Raw genomic sequence first — 23,698 nt, 5'->3', positions numbered from 1 at the left:
ATTTTGCCTTGGAAGAGCCACCCCTGCACAGAGAACCATCACGTCCCAGAGGTTGCCTCTGCAGTGGAGGGGATGGCAGAGCTTTTCTCCCAGGTGGCACAAAGCATCTCTCTGCCCTGTCCTGGATGTTAGCACGTCTCTGCTGCTTGCAGACCCCCTTCCTCAGGGCTCATCTGTGGTGAGACAGCCTGAGCACAAAATCCACGTTTTCTAGATAATAGGAGGCTGCGAAGTTAAGAGGGAGGTGAGCATTTTAATTATCTCTTTTATTTTTTTTCCCTCCTGATGCTGGCCCAGTCTTAGGGAGGACGCACTGATGTGAAGGCCTGAGGTGTCATTATGGGTTATTAAACTCCTTTGTGGCACTTGGGGATGTTGAATGGAGCCGTGAAGGGAGAAGAGGGAAAAACATCTCTTGATGGAGCTGGCTCACCCCCCTATAATTGCTTCAAAATTACGGCAGACTGTAATTATTCATGCTGTGGAGGGGAAGAGGGAGAGGGAGCAGGTGGGTGGAAGAAAGAGCAGCGAGGGTGCCTGGGCACCCCTCATGGCTACCAGGGTTGCCTTGGTTGTGATGGGAGAAGGCAGGTCATCCTTATTCAGAGTACACTGTCCCTTTCTGGGCCTTGCTGGGGACTGGCACAGCACAAACCCTGTCCCTGCAGCTCCCTGGCCCACCAGAGAGACCCCCCACTCCTGCCCAGTGCCTTTGCCACTGGTTCACCCTGGGGCTTGCATCAAGATGACAGGTTGGGTCATGGGGATCTCTCCAGCTCCCCAGAATTAGGGGTGGATGTTTAGCAGAGGGGTTCCCCCTTGGTCCCCGTACCTGAGGTGCCCAGAAATGGTGATTATTGTAAACAATGCTTGAGGATGGGACATGGTTGGATGATGTACTCGATAAATTGAACCTTGCACTGTGGTGGAAAGAGATTTTAAAGATAGGCTAGTATATATTGATTGTCATCATAGTTATGCTTATAGCAGTGCCTTGCCTGCTCCAATCCAGCCACAAATATTAATATCTTGTCTCTATCTCTGCACCAGCAATCCCACATCCAGTGGCAGGTGAAATGAGCCTCCACAGGACCAGCAGTACTTTGCACCTTAATGCCTTTCCTGGGTTGTTTCTGGGTGTGCTTCACCCTTGAGAGAAGTGCAGCCAGAGCATCCCAGTTTATGGACTTCTCTGTCTGGGGACTAGTGCAGGGAAACAGTGTCCAGCCGTGTTTGCCACGGCTGCTTTATGTCAGATTAATCCCTAAAAACACACAGCTGGATACACATGGCACCCACACACATTCAAGATGGTCATGAGGCTGGAGTATGAGAAACAAAGCAGTGATGGAGACCCATCCATCTGTTGTATTTCCTTTGTAAAGCTTCCTAAAGGCTCCTCTTCCTTATTAGCAAATCTGGTAATTAGTCAAATGTGACAAAAGCTGAGACAAACCTGTCTTGGTTTAACCAAATAGGCTTACATCCCCCAGAATTCACGTCTGATATCAGCAGAACTTAAACATGGACCCAGGCAGGTGGTTTAGCGAGATGTAGACACACTGAGAGAAGAAAAATTCTAAAATGTGGCTGATTTCCAAAAAGATGGGAATTTGCCTGCAAAAGACATGGGTGGGAAATGTGTTGAACAGCTCTGCACTGGACTGTCTGGGAAAAGTAATGCCTGTCCTTTTGCAGCCATGCTGATAATTGCTCTGAAGGACATCCACCCACCTTGCTGTCCAAAAGGAGGACCTGCTGCCACATGGTTCCTGCCAGCTTCCCTCCTCTGCCGGATCCTCCAGGACAGAAGAACCACCCTGATTTTTCACTCTTATCAGAGTGTGAAATTCCTACCATGGCAATCCCCTCACAGCAATCTGGATGTTTTCCCCTTGGTTGCATGGAAAGCAGAACTTTGGCTCCATGCTGGACAGTATTTCCATACAGTGCAGGACTCATCACCAGACAGGGATGGGGCAAGCAGATTAGCAGGGCTTAAAGAAGAAAAGAACTGTATGCCTAATTTGCCAACAGTAGGAAGAAAAAGGAATAAAAATCAAGGGCTTTGGGATGAGATAACTCAGTAGAAGGACTGATGGTCTTGAATAAAGTACTGGATTTCACAAGGGAAGTAACAACTTGCAACGAGACAAAAAAAAAGAGAAAATATATTCAGAGAAATTCCACCTAGTCGTACAATAATCTTGAGAACTTGTTTGATGTTATCAGCACATTTTAAAGCCTCTGCTTGTCAGAAGAGCTTTCATATGTAATCTCTGAATAGGTTACAGCCTGTAGGAAGGCTGAGTGGATTGTTCTATTCCCATATTTACTATTTTTCCAATTGTCTCAATTCTTTACATGAACTGACATTTTAAGGCTATCCTCTTAGCAAATTTATTACAGATTTGGATAACTGGAGCTTGCTGTGATGGCTGGTTTTAGGTTTATCATCACTGGCAAATACTTCTCTAAAGAGACCTTTAAACTAAGTCAGTTTCCAAAAATAATAAGTCTAGCAAAATGATTTCTTTTTCTGATTTTAAGGTAAGAAAACAGCATGAAGGAAAAGGGATTAAATTAATCAATTAATTTAAATTTTGTCTTTGTTCTTAAATTGAACTGAAAACCTCAAATGAAAAATATTCTAATTCCATATTCTACATGCTGTTTTAAAGGTAGTGCAATCCAGAATAATTCATCCACAGTTAAAACTTGATTTGGTAAATACATTCAAATGCAATTATTGTAACTCTCCTCCTACCCAAGTCCTTATTTCCTCTCCAAATGAAATCCCAGTGAAGCTGGCCCAGGCAAGACCCTTCATTGACAATGCTTATTTTTAACAGGTGTTACTCTAGAAAAGTCTCTGAATAGTTTTAACTAAATATTTATTGACTACCTAGTGTAACTATGGCTTTTCATCCTAAATACCTTTGCAGCTTCATCCTATATTGTGGGGAAGAGCTGTGCCCTTTGCCCTCTTTCTATGCCCCCTTTACTTGCATTAATGGTGTTACAGAATCCCCACTGAGGTCTCTTCACTGGTGCCTCCATGAAAGATACCTGAGTATTATTTTCACGGCCTCTTTTGGAGTGGGTTCTTTTCTTCCTTACAATCTTCAGAGCCTTGTTCCCGGCATCCCAGCCTGTCCAAAAACCATGGTTCACCTCAGCCAGGGACACAAAAATAAATCAACCATAGCATTGTGTTAATTTGTATCCCCCAACAGGAGGATCCTCAAAGCCCCCCCAGCAGACAGGAGGTGGCTGAGCCTGCAGTGCTGCTCCTTGACTGCCTTCTGGGCAGTGGAGTGCCTTGGAACCTGCTCCCAAAATATTTTCTGAGAAAACCTTGCAACTCCAGGCAGCATTACCCTCCATCGGTTTCGTGGGGTTTTATCTTGTGTTTTGAGCATCCAGGGTTTAGCAGAGAGCAAATAGACAGTTTAGGATCCTCAGAGGGGATTAGGGATGAAATTAAAGCAAAAGCAAGGGCTGGTCTCAGTGTGTGAGGTGATACCACACCTGAGGACACAGAGGCTGGGGACAGATGAGCCACGATGGCTGCTTAACTCCTTCCTCTGGTTTTTACTGTACTGACCAGCCAAGTGCCCTCAGCACCTGCAGTAAGAGAAGATACTCCACATGACTTAAAATCAATTTTGTCTCACTACTGCACCAATCTTTAGCTGCTGCCAACTGCTTTCTCCAGCTTCAGCTCCCACCAATGAGCTTCCCCAGCTGCCTTGGTGGGGCAGGCAGTGTTGGTCACACTGTCTGCTCCCTGGTGTTTGGTAAACACCAACAGCTTTGCATCCTCAAGGATGTCAATGGGTTGTTGTTCCTCCAGAGCTTTTGGCACTGCAGAAGTCATCAGCAGGCTGGCACAAACTCAGCTGTCCTGCTGAGTGCAGGATGAGCCACCAACCCTGCCAGATGTCAGTGCTGTGGTCAGCAAGGTTGCAGGTGAGCTCTCGGGCAGTCAGCTGGTGAAAGGCCACCAGCTCCCCTGCCACAGGGATTTGTGTGTGTGGCCTGTCACCAGGATGGAGGTGGTTCACACAAAGTACAGCCATGCGTTCCTGCAGCACTTGTTTGGGTGGGACAGCTGCTGAAAATCTAATTAGAGAAAAATACCAGTTTTACTCACAATGAAGCAGAGGGTCTGGCATGGGTCTGACCTGTCACACACTGTCAGCCCCAGCTGCAATCAGGCATTTGGTCCCTTAGGAATTACTGCAAGAGGAGCAGAGCACTTAGGAAGGCAGGACTGCGAGGGTTTTCCCGGGTTATTTCCTCTACAGCCTTTTTCATTTCTGAGGAGTCAGATCCTGCCCTCGTGCTGTCAGAGTGACATGGCCAAACGAAGCTCTGAGGTGGTGGGGGAGCCCTGGAAGGCACAGCTGTGTTCTCTATTCTGACACACAGTTGTCAGTAGCCGGGTGCTGCGAGGTGCTCGCACAAGAACGGCATCCAGTCCCGCAGCAGCCTTGCGGGAATCAGTGTTATTTTCCTACTACTTTACTGCCTCCATGACAAGGCAAACAAGGGGGAAAAAAGGCTGGAGAGGGCTAAATCTCTGCCTTTGTTTTATTTCATCCTTTCACAGATCAAAATCCTTTCATGCAACTCCCAAGCTGGGGAAGCAAATGTGCCGGACTGAAACATGTAATGAGAATGAGCTCCATACAGAAGTGGGGGGGGGGGGAAGGGGAAAGGAGAGAAGGGGTAAATTAGAGAAGAAATCTTTTGGATGCAGGCAAACAGGTGGGGGATTGTCTGGTCTGTGAAGGCAGGGTGTCTGCAATCTTTGTAGCGATTAGATTTAATGGGACAGACACGTTTCTCTCCTTCACATCCCCTCCTCCTCGCAGCCCGAGGGGGAGAAAGGAGGGAGGTGGTGATGGGGAGGTGGCAGGGGAAGAGAAGATTTGAAAGAGTCTTTGACGTCAGCCCTGCCCTATAAAAAGCTGGCAAGGAGCTGGGAAGCAGACAGCAGAGCTCGTGGAAGAGCAAAGATGCCAACCCCGAACATCTCCACCTCTGCAGCCAAAGGCTTCCGCAGGGCGGTGTCAGAGCTGGACTCCAAGCAAGCCGAGGCCATCATGGTAAGACAACCCTACCCCACTTCTTTCCCTCCCCCTCCAAAATCCACAGCCTCTTCCATAGCTATAGGCAGAGGCAGGCAAGGATAGATGGACCAACACTTGGTTTGTGGGACTTCCCCAACATGGGCACGTCTGGGCTCCAGACTGGCAAAGGGAAATTATTCCAACAGTTCTGTCTACATACTGATACATGTGAAATGAAAACATTTAAGGGGGTGAAAACTTGAAATAATGAAACCACCTCAACAAAAAGTAAGGTGAATAACCCACAGATCTATGGCAAGAATAGCAAGGAATCCCCATGTGAAGGGCAATTTGAAGATCTTAATGATTTCCAGGTTTCAAGGCATTAAACTGCAGAGATTTCACCTGTTTTAGCATAATAAATAAAGTGGGGCTGTTATTTCAGACAGCACACAAGGCACAGGCAGTTTAACTTGTTTGTTCATGGCCGCTGTATCCAGTTTATCTCCCAGAACATCCTTCTCCCATTTCTGTTCCCAGTCCTCCCTGATGTGTTCTCAGCCCTGTGTTTAGCCCAGGGAAAGCTCCTGCACACACCAGGTCTGAAAGTGTCAGGGAGAGAAGTGTCAAGTGTCTTTAGAAAGCCAAGCCTGGCCAACCCATCAGGCTTGCTGTAGGGAGAGGGACATTACTTTCGAAGCCTTGCCAGGCAGGATGAGCTTGAAGAATCCCAATATAGGACATTTCTGTGGGGCAAAGGTGTGGATAGACAGCGGGTGGCAATGCAGGAGTCAGGGTAGCCAGTGGCAATGGGTGCACCAGGAGGGGACTTTAGGAACAGAGATGGGTGAGGTAGCAGATATGTTTGGCAGATGTCTGCAGTGTGACTCCAGCAGGTCACTCTTAGAGCTCCCCATTTCTCTCCCTTGTACCTGCTGCCTTTTTCACTCATGCTTCTCTTAGCCCTGTGCAATGCTCTGCCTCACTATAATCAACCACCACATTGGCAGAAAGGTGTTTTGGAGAGTGGAGTTTGCTGGAAAAGAATGGAAACATTTAGGAAACAAGGAGGTAAGCTTGCTTTCTCTAATAAATGGAAATCAGGGAAGGCTTCCCTCTCATGCAGTCCTTTTCATTCTGCAAAATAATGAACACTCAAGTGGCCCTTGAAAACCTGATATTTTCCAGGCAACTTGTAAAATCCATATTTGAGATGCTCAGTGTCTGGAGAAATGAAGAGTGTTTGGTTATTGCACCCTCTGAGGTGCTGCTCTGTGTTTTATGAAAAAACAGACCACAGAACATAGGGGCCAGGGGAGTTCATGTTCAACAAGAGGGCTGACAAGAGTGAGGCAACCTGCTTGGGGTGAGTGGCTCCTCCAGCCTGGATGGTACATAAAACCTTAGCCTGTGATTGGTTTTGAATGAAAATTTTCAGAAAAGGGAAAACAAATAAAATTAAAACTTTGCCCTGTGAGGATCGCTCTGAGAGTTGGATGCATGAAAAGCTTTTCTCTTCGCTCTCACCTAGCACAGGAGATCTCCACAACCCTGCCCTCTACCAGGCAAGAGGCATGACTCTGCATTTTTACATGGCATGGCATGTCCCTGGCCCTTGTGTTGTCACTGTGACCGTGGGTGATCTGCCCCACAGCCATCACCCACCATCACATCACCTCCAGCAGCTCTCAGGTGTTCCCTTGCCAGGGGAGCTGCAAGCTGGGGGGCAAATCCAGACCTTTGCAATCCCAGAACTCCCCTACACCAGCAGGTATTTTACATGTCAGCTGGGCCAGCCAAACATCAAACTCCATGGAAAAATCTCTGGTTATGTATTAAGTTTTTCTGCTGCTAACAGTTTTTGCAAGAGACCCTGGGACTGTAGCTGGGGCAGTTTGGTTACAGAGCCAGGCAGGAGACAGCCACTGGAGCCAGAAAAGCTACAAAAAGCACCCAGGAAAGCAGGGGTGGGACATTAATGTCCCCAGTCTTTACAATCCTTCCTGATTGCTGCAAATAATGAACCGGGGGGGGGGGGAAAGCAACAAAATCGCTCAGAACACAGAATTTTTAATGACAATATGAAGGCTGGGCACTCTGACTTGCAGCAAATTCGAGGAAGGAAAAATGATCAAACCCTTCATAAGAGGTGCAAACTAACCTTCAGAAGAGATGAATGAGTCAGGCCCTGGTTAGGCAAATAAATGCTTTGCAAAATCAAATTACAGTTCTCGCTGTAGCCAGATATGCACTCAGGGAGGGAGTCTGCAAGGCAATTCAGAAATATCATATAATGGTGACTTTGGAAGAAAGGAAGGCATTTATCAAGAGATCTATTTGGTTATTATATATGCCACATTCCTAATTTCCAGCAAAAGGAGAAAATAGCCCAATGAGCATAAATGTGAGGGGCAGATTTGAGGACAGTGAGGTGGGGAACACACAGCCAGGCAGCCTCCAGCTGGCAGAGGAGGCAACAGGCAGGCAGACTCTTCCCAGTCCTCTTCTTCTAAGCAAAATTCAGCCTTTTTCTGTTTTGTTTTGATTTTTTTTTCCAAATTACCCACTTAAACCATGCTATCATGCAGCTATGAATAGGAACCAAAGCCCCCACCCTGCCTGCCAGGGGCCACCCAGCCCCAGCACATGTGTGGGACTGGCTGAGTCTGCTTCCCCTGGTGCAGCTTTCCAGTCACCCAACTCTGGTATTTTAATCCCACTAGCTGGATTTTAACCTGGTTTACATCCTCAATATGAGGGTCTAATTTCCCTCCTCTACCCTTCTCCTACCCAGAAGTAAAATCCTGCTGTACCTCAGGGCACAGTGTGATAAGGCACCCTTGGGTAAAGCACTGCCTGCCTTGGGATGGCTGTGGAGCTCATTTCTGTGGCTGCCACAGGGCACAGTTTGCTCTGCTTATTGCAGGCACATTAAAGTAAACACCAGCTTAGCTTAAAACACTGCAGTGATGGAAAACACACACTTAAAGCCGAGCACATGCTCACAAGACTTTTAAAGTTATGACTGAGTTCACCTGTTAGATGTCTGCCCTCTTTGGGCATGAATACCACAAGCAGCAGCATGCACTTATTTGTTATAAAGTGTTTTTCTGTGCCCTGAGGAATAAAGGGGGGATCTGGAAATGTAATTTTGGAGGGGTGTCTTTACTGAAACAGCAGCAGATAGAGGTGTGTGTGGGCTGGCGCCTCGATGTGCTGCTGAGTTTTTGAGGCTGTATTTAAAGTGTCAGCTTTACACTGCTAAAACATCCAAGATGATTCTCACAGGAAACATGAGTTACTGATAGTGGGCTTTGAAAATCAGAGAGAAAATAAACTTAGTAGTCAGTCAGGCTGTCTTGTTAAAAGGAAAACACTCTTAATTTTCACAAGGTAGGGAAAGCACTGCTTAGTTAACATGTTCTAAATATTTTCAATGTAATCACAGGGAAAACTGCAGCCAGTCCAACTCTGTGTCCTTCTTCAGTGCTGCGCCAGGTTTCTTTTAGCAAGCTCTGGAGGTTTGTCATCTGGTTTGGGTCTTGAACACAGAAAACTGGAACCAGATGCATTGCCTCTGAATAGAAAACTGGTTGTAAAAAGACCAAGAACAAATAAGCTGGTATATGAGCTATTTGTATAACAAAAGAAACAGCAGTGATTGAAATAATTCGTAGTTCACTATAAGTATAAACAGGTGTCCTGACATGACCTCAGGCACAAAGTTACATTTTAGATTCAATTCCAAATAACAGGAATCTGCAGGAGTTTGTTCAGACAAAACAAATCTACAGATAAGTGGGAGGAATTTATTTTCTGGGGTATATGGTTGTGGTTTCAATTATACTTCAATGGATAAGCATCCACTTAATGTCAAAAGTAAATGTCACATTGGATCCTGGGTGCAGTTTTGCTAAGCTGCCCTGCTAATACATCTGCAAACAGTTCCTGTTTCCTGGCCATGCCACAGCTGTGGGCTTCACCTGTCCCTCACAAAATATCTTTTCTCTGATGACCTCAGGTTTATCTGATGTCTTGTCACTTGAGTCCATCTCACCTAAAAACCACCTAAAGGTTGTTTCTGGGTTTTGGTTTTTTTCAGAAGATATTGAAAACTGTTGCTGGGGAGGTGAGGGGAGAAGTCCACTCTCCAGTTATGCTAAAAAGATATTTTACACAGATTTTTTTTCCCAAAGATTCACATTTCTGAAAGTTCAATTCTAAAACCTCAATCCTCATGAGCAGATCTTCCTCTACAAAGCCAGGCAAGTCAGTCCGGGCTTTCCCTGCTTCCTCTGCTGACACATACCAGTCACATCTCATCCAGCTACTGGGAATGCCTCTGATCTCCCCCATCTCTGCGAGCAGTGTTATTGATTTCTGTTCTGCCTTCAGTCTCCACGTTTTGTGGGAAGACGCCAAAGCCTCATTGAGGATGCCAGGAAGGAGAGAGAGGCTGCGGCTGCAGCCACTGATGCTGCAGAGTCCACAGAGACCATTGTATTCGAGGAGAAGGATGGGAGAGCCATGCTGAACCTCTTCTTCATGCTCAAGGGAGCCAAGACTTCACCACTGTCCCGTGTCCTTAAGGTATTTGAGGTGAGTACCTTGGTACTCAAGGAACACACTCCAGGTTTCATGACTGGGCTGTGAGAAGCGTCACTTGAGTGTAATAAAGAAGCCTCAGACTAGGTCTGCCTGCTTCAAATTATCAGTGAATTGTCTGGTACCTCTGAAGTCATGCTTTGCTCATGGCCCAGTGTGTCCTCACTTGCCATCACTAACAAGGAGGCGTACCTCTGACATGCAGTGCTATTAAGCTCTGGCCTTAATTTTGCTTAATTATTTTCAGTTTCACATTCGAGTCCACACCCTCATGGTCTAAAGTGTACTCTGACAGCCCTCCCCACTGCCCTCCCCACTGCTCAGCACTTCACCTTCAGGCACAAGCTCTGATCCCACATTCAGAGCAAGTGTGCCCTGCCTGCTTATAGAGCAAACCCATCTCACTTTTGGGTCATTACCACACTGGTCCTCAGTCAAATAGTTACAGAAACAACTTTGCCCTGGGTGTAAAATGGGCATATTGATTTCAAAATTACCTTCTCTATTCTGATTCACATGTTAAAGGTTCTGTTGGTTCCCCTCAAGAGATGCATCCTGTCTATGCCTTTAATACCAAGAAAAACTGGTAACTGAGCTTTTCCAGCAATGTAATGTTGCATTATATAGGATTTCACTGCCATGAATGGAAAGACTGAGATAAGTGCTGCCTATTTAAACAGTAATCCAAGCATGACAGCTTGCATTCATGTAGTGTGCTTCCATCCAGAATGATTCAAAAGTGTTTTGCAAACTGAGGTTCTGAGATGTGTTTTATCTATGGTAGTTTAATTTCATTGACTTCAGCAGTGACAGGAGAGGACAATTTGTTCCTATTATCAGTCATGTGGCTTGTAAGGGGCCTCTGGAGCTCTGAGGTCCAACCTCCTGCTCAGAGCATGCCCAGTCCCAGCAGGTTGCTTGGGGCTTTGTACACTATACAGAAAATCTGCTACTTAAAAACTGTAAACATACAAAAAGTGTGTTTGGGGCATAAGTATTCCCCTGAAATTGTAGGGCATTCTAGCTGTTCATTACCCATTTAGTATTACCTCTGATAATCTTATGAAAAACATTTAGATCTTCAGCAATTGCAATTCCTCTATGAGGACTTGAAAGAAAAGCTGTTTTCTGGGCAATGTATGGTTCTTGTCTCCAGACTGAAAGAACCTTTATGACAAATTTTCAGACAAAACCCATGTGTTGAGATGACTGGTGTCTCCTTCTCAGAACACACAGATGCCAGATAAAGCATGATAAAGCATGATAAAGCCACCAGTGTAGCATTCAACAGGCTACTCAGTGGGTATGAAACAGATGTGTAAACTCTTATAATTGGAAGAGTTTATGTTATACTGCATTTAAACTCTGTAATTTAAACAATTTTTAAAACATCAAGCGAGAAGCTGTGGCAGCTTATGTTCAAATATTGTTTGTTTCTTCCTGGAGCAAGAAAGCTCTTTGAGCTTGTCACAGAGAGAGCTTTAGATATAATAAAAAGACAAGCATGTCAAGTCCCAGCAGAGGAAGATTCATTTCCCAGATCCCTCTGGCAATTCAGGTACAAGATATGAAAGCAGACGGGCATAATGACATTTACCTCATCATGAACCAGGCTGCAGGGAAGCTGGTTTCACTCTTCTGTATGTGTTACATGCAGCTAAAGCATAGGTAATGCAATCACAGCTGTCAGATTAATGCAAAGGTATCGATTGTTGAGAGGACAATGTAATAGCGAAGTTGGTAGGTACATTAAAAAACACAGGTAAATTTAATTTACCTGTGGCATCGCATCTGTTCCTTCTCATCTTTTTGCCTCTGATTAACAAACGAAATCATGTCCCTTCCTCTATCAAAGGTCCTGCAGGAACTTTGGGAAGGTTGGGTCATTGCCTAGCGCCTTGGGCTTGTACTGCCAGTTTTCACTGAGCTAAAGAAAACACCCACAAATCTACCAGGGCCCTTTGCGAGACTGCACACATCATTTTGCCTCCTTATTCCGTGGGGGAGGCCGGTTCCTACAGCGAGCCCAAATGACATCGGCGCTGGTGTGAGCCCAGACCGGCGCTGGCGCGGGCGAGCCCCGGCGTTCAGCACCACGGCCAGCGCCGCCCGCACCGCGCCCGCCCCCGGGACACCGCGGGACCTGCGGGACCCGAGGGGACCCTGCCAGAGCCGTGGGGACCCCGCGGGACCCTGCCGGACCCGTGGGACCCCCCCAGGCCAGCACCCCACTCACCACAGCCCCCACCAGCACACACCGAGGGAGCGGCTGGGGTGGGAAAGTGTAACGTGGCGCTCTGCCACATCAATTGGTCTTCTTTGCCATGTGGAAGTTTTCTGTTGGTAGTTATTGAACGACCTCGGAGTTTGTGCAGAAGGAGAAAATGTGGAATTAACGGGTAAGGGTGTTTATACGGCTTGAAAAAACAACTAGAAGGGATCTGTCCCAGACTGGGATTGTTCATCCTGGAAAAGAGAAGGCTTCTTGATGACCTAATTGCAGCCTTCTAATATGAAGAGGGTCTAGGGAAAAGATGGAGAGGGACTTTTTATTAGAGCACATAGTGTCAGGACAGGGGGGGATGGATTCAAACTGAAAGAGAGTAGGTTTAGGTCAGATAATAGGAAAAAATTGTTTACCGTGAGGTTGATGAGGCACTGAAACAGGTTGCCCAGAGTTGTGGATGCCTGGGAGTGTTAAAAGTCCGGTTGGAGAGAGCTCTGAGCAACCTGGTCTGTGAAAGTTGTCCCTGTCCACAGCAGGGAGGTTGGATTGACACGATGTTTAAGGTCCCTTCCAACCCAAACCCTTCTATAACTCTGTGTCCATATGGACATCTTTGGGTAGTAGCAAAAGGTGTTTCAAATGTTTCTTAATGTTTTGGTTTTTTCTTCCTTTCCATGTCTCAAAAGACATTTGAAGCTAAAATTCACCACCTGGAGACCAGGCTTAGCCGAAAGGCCCGTGAAGGGATCGCTGAGCTGGAATACTTTGTGCGCTGTGAAGTCCACAGCTCTGACCTCAATACTTTCATCAGCTCCATCAAGAGGGTAGCAGAAGATGTGAGGACCACTAAAGAAGACAAATGTAAGAAACTTACAAACACTTTCGCTTGTGCTGAGAGGCTGAGCTCTCCCTGTAGAAACAGGGTGGAGGCTTTGTTATTCCCAGTAAAGGGAAAGGGCTGCTGTGTGCTGAATTTGAGCAAACCAGAAGGGACTGCCTCTGGGATACCTGAATCCTGAAAGTAATTTCCCTCCTTGTCCTTTTCTCAACAGACTCCATTGTTCAGAGCCCATTCTTTTGGTAAAAGATTGAAAAAAACAGAAATAGGAGGTTGGATTTCATGCTTTGCTCACACCCCTCCTCATGAGAGCTCTCATTCCAGCCTTTTATATTATAAATGCAAAGAAATTTCCTACCTGCATGTTAAGGACTTCTGTACAGATTCAGCACTAATCTACAAGAAACTTAATGTGCCATCTTGTCCTATCTGAATACAGGATGATTATTGTAGAATAATATTGTAGGAGAATATCCCTAGAGAACTATGACCAGCAGGATCTCTGGGTGTTTTTTAATGTGAATCACTCAGTAAAATCTCATTTTCATCTTCTTCTTTAATTTTGCCACAAAATACTCTGCTGAGAAATGGGCAAGGAAGCAATGAAATGCAGATCATGGCATTAGACATGACTCTAGGAAAGGAGCACTGAGATTGTGAAACTACAGCCTGGAAGTAGCTGTGCCATATTGTATGTGTGCATTTGGTACACCAGATCAGGTGTATCTTATTCAGCCTCAGAGCCCCTTCTCTTAGGGGATCTTCCCTTCCACAGACAGACTGTCACTTTCTCTCTCCCTGTAGTTCACTGGTTTCCCAGGAAAATCTGCGAACTGGACAAGTGCCACCATTTGGTCACCAAGTTTGACCCTGACTTGGATCTGGATCACCCGGTGAGTCAGTCTGTGTGCACCCTGTCACATTAAACTCCTGAGCTGTCCCACAGTGAGTCAGTCTGTGTGCACCCTGTCACATTAAACTCCTGAGCTGTCCCACAGTGAGTCTGTGTGTGTGCACCCTGTCACATTAAACTCCTGAGCTGTCCCACAGTGAGTCAGTCTGTGTGCACCCTGTCACATTAAACTCCTGAGCTGTCCCACAGTGAGTCTGTGTGTGTGCACCCTGTCACATTAAACTCCTGAGCTGTCCCACGGAGGCAGGGAGCTGAGAACACCCATCAGTGCAGCTGATCAGGGACTGGAGTGTGACCGCCACCTTGAGAGATGTCTCCACAGCCAGTGGTGAATTTTCCTGGGTGAGAAACTTTAGCAACTGATTAAAAGCCCTGTCTCTGTTCCTATTTGTCACCACAGGGCTACTCGGACCCAGCATATCGGCAGAGAAGGAAATCAATAGCAGAGATTGCTTTTCAATATAAGCAGTAAGTCTCCTTCCTAACATTCATGTGGGGATAATGACATGTCAGTGAACCTATTGGGAAGCCATCGTATGTCGCCTGTATGACTCTTCTCTTCCTTTATGCTTTGTCTCCCCATTCAGCCTTTCCAGCTCCTTTTGTGTCGCCCTTCTCTCATTGCATTCCAGTCTCTCTTAAATTAAAAAATATCTGTTGTCATTAATTCATACATTGGTAAGGGCACAGTAAGAACAAACCTCCTGCATAACAGAAGCCAGATATATATCCATCAGATCTCAAACTTCATTTGGAAATGTAGCATCTCTTTAGAATGGCATCAAGTTTTGACTTCAGTGAAAAAGATACCCATGCCCAGAAAATTTGTTCCAAAGGTTCATTATCCTGGTCATGAAAAAAATGTGGGTTTTACTTCTAAGCTGGACTTTGATAGCTTCAGCTTTTACCCAATGGATCACACATGCTTTTCATCTACTAGATAAAATACTGCTGTCAGATTTTTTTTCTTTTTTGCTATGAGGGTATTTATAGGCCAAATGATTCGCCTCCTAACTCTGCTAAATTAAATAGATTCCAGTAATGTTCTCATCATTGTCTTATATAGATTTAAGACTATGCCTTGTACTCTTACTTAATACTTCTATTCTGATACATGCAGTGATAGCACTCAGTGTGTTCACTACAACATCAGACAGAGTCTGATATTCAGTTAGGTTTGTAAAACCTTCCCTAGATCCTATTCAGTGATGCTGCTATGCTTTCACCATAGCATTCTCTCTCTGAGCAGGGCTTTAAGTGCTGAAAGCAGACTACAGAAATTATATGGGTCACCTGTTTGAGCTACCCCTGCAACTGGTGTGATCCCAGCAAGGGCTTCTGCTCTGGTTCTCATGTACTTTGCCAATTTGAAGCCCAGAATACGGACACTGATGGTTTTATCCTGTTCAAACTAAACACACAGAAAGTCACGGTGCCAGAGGAAGAGTCCCAAGTGACACAGGGTTAAATACTGTCCTAAGATGAGGCACCAATTTAAGAGGTCTTTTCTAACATCTCACCTACAGGTTAGCATTTATGAGCCACTGTGTAACATCCCTTCAGGCATCCCTTCAGGAACTGTGCTTTACAATGTATGAATATCCAAACACAGAAAACAAAGATTTAGGAAATACAATTGTTAACTATGATAAGAAAAAGCAAAATTGTCATTTCATCAATGCCCATTTACACCAATGTTGAAATTTTCTTTCCCTGCCATCCTTAACCTTATTGACAATAAATTTTTCTGCAGGTCAAATGCATTTAGTTTTTCTTATTAGCTGTTTTTATTTCGCAGCCACCAGTTCATTCTTGGAGCCATCAGCTCCTTGAAGTTCAGACATAAGAAATGAATTTATTTTCACACACAAAGTTTTAAAGTATTTTTCCAGAGAAAACCATTTTTACCCCTCTGGTAAATATTACACCTGTTAAACTCTTGCTCATCCCTTGTTCATTCACTATCTCTGATGAGACTCATGCTTTTCTTTGCATCTATGTTGCACCTGTACAAATGACCCAGTACTAAGGCTTTGTCTTTCCTGTCACCCCCTCGTTTGGTTTTTAAAGATTTAAGAACATCATGCAGAGCTTCTCCAGAGTCCTTCCTTCTCCTGGGGAAGAGGGGCCTGGCTGGGGCTCTGCTCAGTAATGTTGCCTTTGCCTTGCAGTGGGGACCCCATCCCTCACGTGGAGTACACGGCGGAGGAGACAGCTACCTGGTGAGTGCTGATTTCATGATTAGGGCTGATTTCACCACCACTGCTTCACCAATAGGAGCTGGGAATCAGAACCCAAACATTCAGGGCATGACCTCTTGAAAAATGTGTCAGGAGTGCGAGCATCCTACTTAATGGCTTGTCATGAAAAACACTTCCATGCTGCAGCCTCCAGGAGTTTCCTCCAAAGGAGCCTCCCCACAGAGCAAGGTGGATAATTTGGACCCCCACTTCTCTAAGGGTCCTGACTCAGTAGCAGCCTCCAAACAAAGAGCAGTCATCACAGCTGCAGGAAGAAGTGTGAGGCCCATGGTGAATATCTGTGTGGCGCCTCACAGGCCTCACTTAGGAAAGCACTCCCTTTGAACGTGATTTTTTTCCAGGAGTGTTGTGCAGGAGTGTTTCTGAAAAGAAGGCCAGCTCCTATGAGCTGAGTACACAGGCTTCTCAACAAGGTCATCTGGTTCTATTGACTGTCTTCACAGTGCAGCTTCAGGAGTTAACCTACTGGGAATATTTTAATTCCAACTAATACCTTTCATACAGTCTTCTGACCTCCCAGTCAGAAATAGGTCTGTGCAGACACAGACCTGTGCTGCCTTTGCAGGTAGGTTCATTTGAATGTGTGTCTGTGTGTTAGCATACCTCTATCAATGCGCAGAGACATAGACTTAGGCGGAGAAAGGCAAAAGGACAGGGAGCCTAAAGACATGAGTCCCTGATAGTGCATAGCCAGAGCGCAGGAGGGGACTGGACACATTAACCACTGAATGTCTGCCACCTCTCCTCCTGAAGGAAGGAGGTGTACAGCACCCTGAAGAGCCTGTACCCCACCCATGCCTGCAAGGAGTACCTTGACGCTTTCAGTCTACTGGAGAAATTCTGTGGCTACAATGAGAACAACATCCCTCAGCTGGAGGAGGTTTCCCGCTTTCTGAAAGGTGGGTACGAGCCTGGGTCACCCAGGTTCAGGGTCTGAACCCAAAGGAGTAGTGAGTGAGCTGAGATTTAGGAGGAGAGCTGGTGCCTTGGGCATTGCTCACAGAGGACAGTGGTAGAGCCCAGGTGGTGGGGCCTGCAGCTAAACACAGCAGGCTGTGGCTGAAGGGCAAGCCCATGGTTAAATGATCCCACTGAGCACCTGAAGAGCAGGTGCTGTTCCTAGAAGGAGCAGAATGTTGTGAGTATGAACGAGGCCAAACTTTCTCTGGAGAAAGAGGTTCTTGTTTATTAAAATAGCTGCAAGGAACGGAGTATCCAGGATAAGCCCAGGCACCCACACAGCGAGCCAAAACCAGAACAGTGCGCTAACCCCAAGTGCACTGGGCTCTCCCCACAAAACAAGTGTCCAAAAAGAAGAACCCCGACCCAACAGCACTCCCACCATTTATAGCCCCCTTCGAGTCCAGGACTGGTCCATTTTGGATCTGCATGGTGATTGGTCCATTTCCAGGTTTCTCATTAGTCTTTAACGCCATTCATTCTGGACCAATCGTTTCTGCAGAGCTTCGAATGATTGGTCAGATCTTCCATCCAATCCCTCTTCGACCTCGCCTTGCCCCGCCAGACCGCCCTTCCACCAAACCCTGGACCCTTCTCCTAGAACATTCTAACAACCCCCCCCCACTCTTAACGTAATACAATTAATATAACATAATTAATACAATGTAATTGAACTATACCCTAATTTAACATAACTTTTACCTATAACAAGATGGATTGGGCTGGGGCTACAGTGCTGGGGCAGCGGTGCAGCCCATGGGCCGTGCTCCCCGCTCAGTCAGTGTGTGCTGTTTCAGAGAGGACTGGCTTCCAGCTGCGGCCGGTGGCCGGCCTGCTCTCAGCACGGGACTTCCTGGCCAGCCTGGCCTTCCGCGTCTTCCAGTGCACGCAGTACATCCGCCACGCCTCCTCGCCCATGCACTCCCCCGAGCCGTGAGTATCGCCCATGGCCTCCCTGCCACACAGCCCCAGCTGGCCAGACATCACCCTTTTCCCCAGCAGACACACTCTATCTGCTGCTGACCGTGTTTGCCTCCTTTCCCCCTCCCCTCGGCAGGGATTGCTGTCACGAGCTGCTGGGGCACGTGCCGATGCTGGCTGACAAGACATTTGCCCAGTTCTCTCAGGTAAGGTGCTATCTGCTTTCTCCCCCTGAGAGGTGGGAATCCAAACCCTGGTGTTGCCACCTAAACCTTTCTTGCTCTTATTAACCATGAGTTCCATGGTGGACCAAGACCCTAAATACGAACTCTGCAACAAAGTGGTTTTAGTCTGATCATGATGAAGTCCCAGCAGATGCCTAGCATCGCAGGGCAGCAAGATGTGTGGCCTTGAGCCAATAAAACAGAGAAATAAATGTCTAAGGCCCTTAGTCCTGATGTTTGCTCCTTCTCTACTCTTCCTAGGACATTGGGCTGGCGTCTCTGGGAGCAACTGATGAAGAAATTGAGAAACTAGCAACGGTAAGTTTTCCTCTTTGCTGGATGGGGGGCACAACACCTCCAGCAGTACTTCTGTAGTATCAAGAGGACTGGTCCAGCCTGGTATTCCAAGATTTACAGGCTCAGAGCTCCCACCCAAGCTGCCCCATGCTCTTTTCATGATGACTGTGCAGAGCAGAGATCAGTTAAACAGCAGAGCTCACTTGCACATTAACCCAATTTCCTCAGGCACCAGTAGTATCACCACGCATCAGATTTCCAGCAGCAGCACTGCTGGGACTCTTTGGGATGGGATTAAATGACATCTGCTTCCTTTGGCTCTCCCTCAGCAAGGTGACCTGTCCTGCTCCAAGGACACCAAACAGCAGCATCTCATAGCAGATGGAACAAGTCCAGGGACACAGACTCTGTCCTGGTGTAGCAGCAACTTATTTTAGCACTTTTCTCTGAAAGCAAAGTGTGGACAGGGGACAAAGAAGCAGGTGCCTGTTCCTTTAACCAACCCCAGACCCTGGCCATGGTGTAAGGGCTCAGAAGTGACAGGAAGATGAGGATGAGGGGCTGTGTTCCTCAGGAATTTTTCTTTTTCTTTTCACAGCTTTACTGGTTTACAGTGGAGTTTGGGCTCTGCAGACAGAATGGAATAGTCAAAGCCTACGGAGCTGGGCTCCTCTCTTCCTATGGGGAGCTCATAGTAAGTCCCACCATAACCTGCCTCTGCTGTAGACCCTGTGGAGAAAAACACCTCCTGCTTCTGCACAATGACTTTCCTCAGTCTGTTCTCCACCTTTGCCTACCCCATATGTGCTCTCCACTCCCCTTAGTCTCATGCTGGATTTTCTCTGCTGTGTTCACAGCACTCCTTGTCAGACGAACCAGAGGTGAGGGACTTCGACCCTGATGCTGCAGCTGTTCAGCCCTACCAGGACCAGAACTACCAGCCTGTTTATTTTGTGTCTGAGAGCTTCAGTGATGCCAAAAATAAATTGAGGTAGGACTGGGCAATGAGAGAGACCCTAACAATAGGAGATTGAGATGTTATCTATTGAAATAGGGCTTGACAGTTTGGCTGCTTTCAGTCTCAGAAGTGCTCTGAAAACTTTGATCAGGTCTTCCAAAGTAAAGCAGTTCTCCAGATCCTACAGGGAACACGCTTGACATGAATAGATCCATCCAGGGGAAAAAATTAACTTCTGTCACCTAGGCTTCTTAACATGGGCTACTGGGCCCCAGATACCATCTCACCATGGTAATTTGGTTTCCTAATCCCATGGGACTGCAAACAGGACTGTAAGGGTCAGCTCTACCCACAGACATCTGTTCAGAAGAGCATTTTCTTGGTCATACCCAGAATTGCCCACAGGAGGAAAGCTCAGTCCTTGGACTGCTTTGATTGACAGAGGAAAACTTTGCCTGTACCACTTTTATCCTCACTTAGGAAAGAGACAGGATGAGGCGAACATGACGTACAAGACTTTACAGTTCCTGCAAGAGGGGTATTTAATATAAATAACATGGTGAGGACTGCTATATTTCAACTTCTGCTTTTATTACCCTCACTTGCACTGTTCATACAACCTGGAGTCCAGCTGCTCAAAAGCAAGCACAGGGGAGCCCATAGTCACACACACATACACACTAGACTGCTTTAAAAAAACCCCAACTGCCGCCTAATGAGTCATTTCCTTGCATTTAAAAGGGAAAATACACCACATACAGTGCCAAGATTAGGCTAGAGGGTCTTGACTGTGACAAGCACTGTAAATTATCCTCTTTAAGGAGCTCAGAGACCACACAGATGCTGCTCTGTGAGGTGAAAACATTAAAGCATCGTCCCTTTTGCATTACTGGCAGCTGCCACCACGGCCTGACTATCAGCGTTACTCCTGGGAAAAGCCTCTTTTCTTAGAAAGGACGCTCTCCCCCAGTGCCCTTCCAAGCAGCCATGCTGTATCTAGCTGCTTCAAAAGGTGTCAAGTGAGCACACCCATTTTGGAGGGCAGGTTTCTAGCCATTAGAAGCTGTGCTGTGAGCCATTGCTGTGGCTGCTGACATTAACAAGAGGGTGAGCAGGATTTTGCCTGGCAGAACTGAGAGGAACCACATCTTTTAGGAGGAGGACACCGTGAGTATGCAGGAACCTCCTTTGTTTGTGCTTTTTCTCGTTGTTTTCCTGCAATGGAGTGGCAGCTCCCTGCCAGCGCCAGCCTGCGCCTTGCACCGCGTTTCCCCTTGGCCCTCTGTGCTGTGTTTTCCTCCAGATCACTCCAGTTCCGGGCTAGCCATGAAGTCCCAGCTGGAGGAACATCTGTCTCCATCTGGGGAAGGGCTGCGCTTCCCCGAGCTGTGCCGGAGCAGCCACAAGAGGGTAGCCTAAGCTAAGCAATCCAGGAGCGAAAGGGTGAAGCCTCGGCAGAGGACAGGAGCACGCCTGTTGTTAGCGCTGTCTGTCTCCTCATGTTCTTCCACCGTGAGACTACAGCCACAAGCACCTAACTATAGATTTTCAGCTCCATAGTCACACAACCCTCAAATGAAAAAATCCTGCCTTGTCAAGTATACAAATCTCAGTGCTGGAAGTGAATGTGGGCAACTTTAGGGAGCTCCTACCCTTGATTTGCTTTCACTCGGCCACATACTTCTCCATTAGAAAAACAGCAACGAGGTCTTGCTCTTGAGAGATATCAGGTAGAGTCAAGCTCATTGCTGGGATTCAGGCTGCCTTTGGCTTTGGGTACAGCAGTGCAGCTTTGCTGAGAACACAAGGCTCTGGTGACACTATTCTCAACCTCCAGGTCCGTGCCACTGCCTGTCAAGTCTATCCTTAATAAGCACACAGCTATTTCCCCCCTCCCCAAGCAGAGATTTGTCAATAAATGCATGTCAGAAAGTATTTAGTAATATACTACGATAATACCCCAGGCTTTCCCTGCAATTAGCTTCTAAATCTCCTTGGCCTTTTTTGAAAAGGGAATTGCAGCAGAGAATGCCTGGCACTGGCCACGGAGGTGACCGGTTTGATGTGCCCTCCTGTTTGGTCCAGCCCACAGAGAGCCACAGTCAAACTCATGGTGTTCCTTGACAAACAGAAGGGACCTCAACTGCTGCTGCAGTGGAGCTGGAAGGGTGGAAACTCTGCCTAAAGGAGGCATTACCTGTGCTGATCTTCCTGGGAAAATGGTGATGAGTAGCAGGGAGACTGAGGACCCCTGCCCCGTAGCCATCCTTGTGCACCTTCCCTTGCAGGAGCTACGCGGCGCACATCAAGCGGCCCTTCTCGGTGAAGTACGAGCCCTACACCCACAGCATCGAGCTCCTGGACAGCCCCCAGATGATCTGCCACTCCCTGGAGAGCGTGAGGGATGAGCTCCACTCGCTGATTAACGCGCTCAATGTTATCAGTTAATACAAGAACTGAGCCCTTTCCGTCCCCTCCCAGCCCCAGAGTCCTGCCCTGCCCTCTCCTCATTCCCAGCTGATCATTCCTACCTGTCTGCCCCAAACATTGGCACTGCTGCCTGTCACCACGCGACCCCAACAGCTTCCCACGTTTGTATGTAGGGCCAGCTCGGAGGAGGGCAGCAGGACACACCCCAGGCCTGCTGGCTTTTTGGGTACCTTTTCTATTGACTGCTGGAAGAGGCTTAGCAGATACAAAAAGCATGGCCAGGCTAAAAAATTGGGAGTCAAGAGCTGTGTGCTAGGCTCCTGGGTGCAAGGAAGAGGAGAACATCTACTGTATTCAAAAAGAAAAAAAAAAGAGAAGCAATAATTTTTTTTAATTGCAATTTGAGAGAAAAATTTAATCTGCCTTTTTTTTTTTTATCCCCAAAGCAACTCTATGAGTCTTGTTCTTAGTTATCCTAATATTACTATCACCTGATGTAGCTCAGGTGTGTGTGACTAATGCTATTGCTGGCCATTTCCAAGGAAGGTAAACATCTGGTTTGGATGCTCAAACCCGTTTTCATGCAGTTTTCAGTGTAGATATTAATGGTTTGATCTGACCCAAAGCTCTTGGTTTTCCTCCCCCTGCTTTTGCCCTTCTTATCTTCTTGCAGGCTGTCTCATAACTTAGCGGTTTGCTCAGAAGTTTGGCCCAAGGTTATGCAGCTGTGCAGTATCAGAGCTGGGCTTGGGATGTGTGGAGGCTGCTAAACAGCTGTGGGGGACAGTGAAGGGGAGAATTACACAGAGTTGTTTGCATGATCATTTATAACGTTTCTGTGTCGACTTTTGCCGTCCTTATCCATGATATATGATTTTTATAATTTCCTCTTTAAAGAACTGCAGGACTTGGCAGTGAAGTTTTGTCTATTAACACGGCTAACATTGTTCTCCAGTGTTACTTCTACTGTGGCTCAGTCATAATAGTTTACAATCCATTACTCTTTATCCCATTTCAGACCTCCACATATATGTGCTTTAACCCCAGTTCTCTCAAATTTTAACCCCTTAGCTACTGATGGCACTTAGACCCCTGCCTGCTTCAATCTCTCCTTTCTGTTTCTTTTCTTATTTGACCCTTCCTCCTAAATTCCTCCTAAATTGCTTAAAAGGCCATTACTGAAATCAGCAGTTTGACACCAGGGCTAGCTGCTTTTCCTCAAGCTGTTTGTCTTCTTTGGATTTTTCTGTAAACCGATAAAACTACTGAGTTAATTCAGTTATTGTCATTTTAGAGCCCTTTTTCCAAAGCTGCAGCTATGATTTCCCAATCTGGGTGGATCCAGATCATGAGCTGTAACTCTCAAGGCTCCCTTAAGAGCTGTAACAATTTTTCATTTGGGTTCTTCAGATATTACTATTAGATTAAGTAGCTGGAGCAAGCTATGCAAGACTAAGGCAGGCTAGGCATTGTTTAGTATCTAGCCATGAAAATCTTACTGGTGACTTGAGTAAAACTGACTAAAAAGAAACCAAAAACAAAAACCTCCAAAAAAAAAAAAAAAAAAAAAACTCCAAGAAAAAAAAGGAGAAAACAAACAGGCAAGCTATTATAATTTTGTCTGTATAGTTAATGCATGGGTTATGATCTTGTTAACAAGAGAAGTGCCACTTTGCTGGTGTTCAGGTTGCTGTTTCTCCTCTCCTTTGGTAGTGTCCAGCTCCTGGCTTGCTGCCCATGAAAGCAGCAAGGATGCTCCAAAACCTGCAGCAATGCCAGGCTCCTGATCAGGACTGGGCAGGGAATCTCTCTGTGGAGGCATTTGCTCTCCAGAACCATAAAGGTCTGAAGGTGATCATCTCTAGGTCTCCAAAGCACTTCGCAGTCATTATCTGCCTTCTTAAATATCTAAAATTAATGCAATTTGTAAAAAGACCAAACTCATTAATATGGAGTGATAAGCCAATTTAGAAATCCTTGCAACTG

At 46.4% G+C, this 23,698-nt stretch overlaps 1 protein-coding gene across 1 annotated transcript; it reads left to right on the top strand.

Moving 5' to 3' along the window:
• The first annotated feature begins 5,024 nt into the window (after positions 1–5,024).
• Positions 5,025–21,730, top strand: TH (tyrosine hydroxylase). The gene is made up of 13 exons (XM_058026564.1): positions 5,025–5,114; positions 9,474–9,677; positions 12,597–12,771; positions 13,553–13,641; positions 14,062–14,129; positions 15,833–15,883; positions 16,676–16,821; positions 17,680–17,815; positions 17,940–18,009; positions 18,289–18,345; positions 18,923–19,018; positions 19,182–19,315; positions 21,571–21,730. The coding sequence occupies exons 1-13, from the start codon at positions 5,025–5,027 to the stop codon at positions 21,728–21,730; spliced, it is 1,476 nt and encodes a 491-aa protein (XP_057882547.1).
• Positions 21,731–23,698: the final 1,968 nt, after the last annotated feature.

This window comes from Melospiza georgiana, chromosome 6 (genome assembly GCF_028018845.1).
Source record: "Melospiza georgiana isolate bMelGeo1 chromosome 6, bMelGeo1.pri, whole genome shotgun sequence".
NCBI lineage: Eukaryota > Metazoa > Chordata > Aves > Passeriformes > Passerellidae > Melospiza > Melospiza georgiana.
Note: the sequence above shows the minus strand (reverse complement) of the source record. Positions and strands in the feature narration are given on the sequence as shown.

Coding starts and splice junctions, on each gene's coding strand:
- TH (XM_058026564.1), top strand. CDS start 5,025: ATGCCAACCCCGAACATCTCCACCTCTGCAGCCAAAGGCTTCCGCAGG. Junction 17,816..17,939: donor CCCATGCACTCCCCCGAGCC/GTGAGTATCGCC, acceptor TCCCCTCGGCAG/GGATTGCTGTCACGAGCTGC. Junction 18,010..18,288: donor CATTTGCCCAGTTCTCTCAG/GTAAGGTGCTAT, acceptor TACTCTTCCTAG/GACATTGGGCTGGCGTCTCT.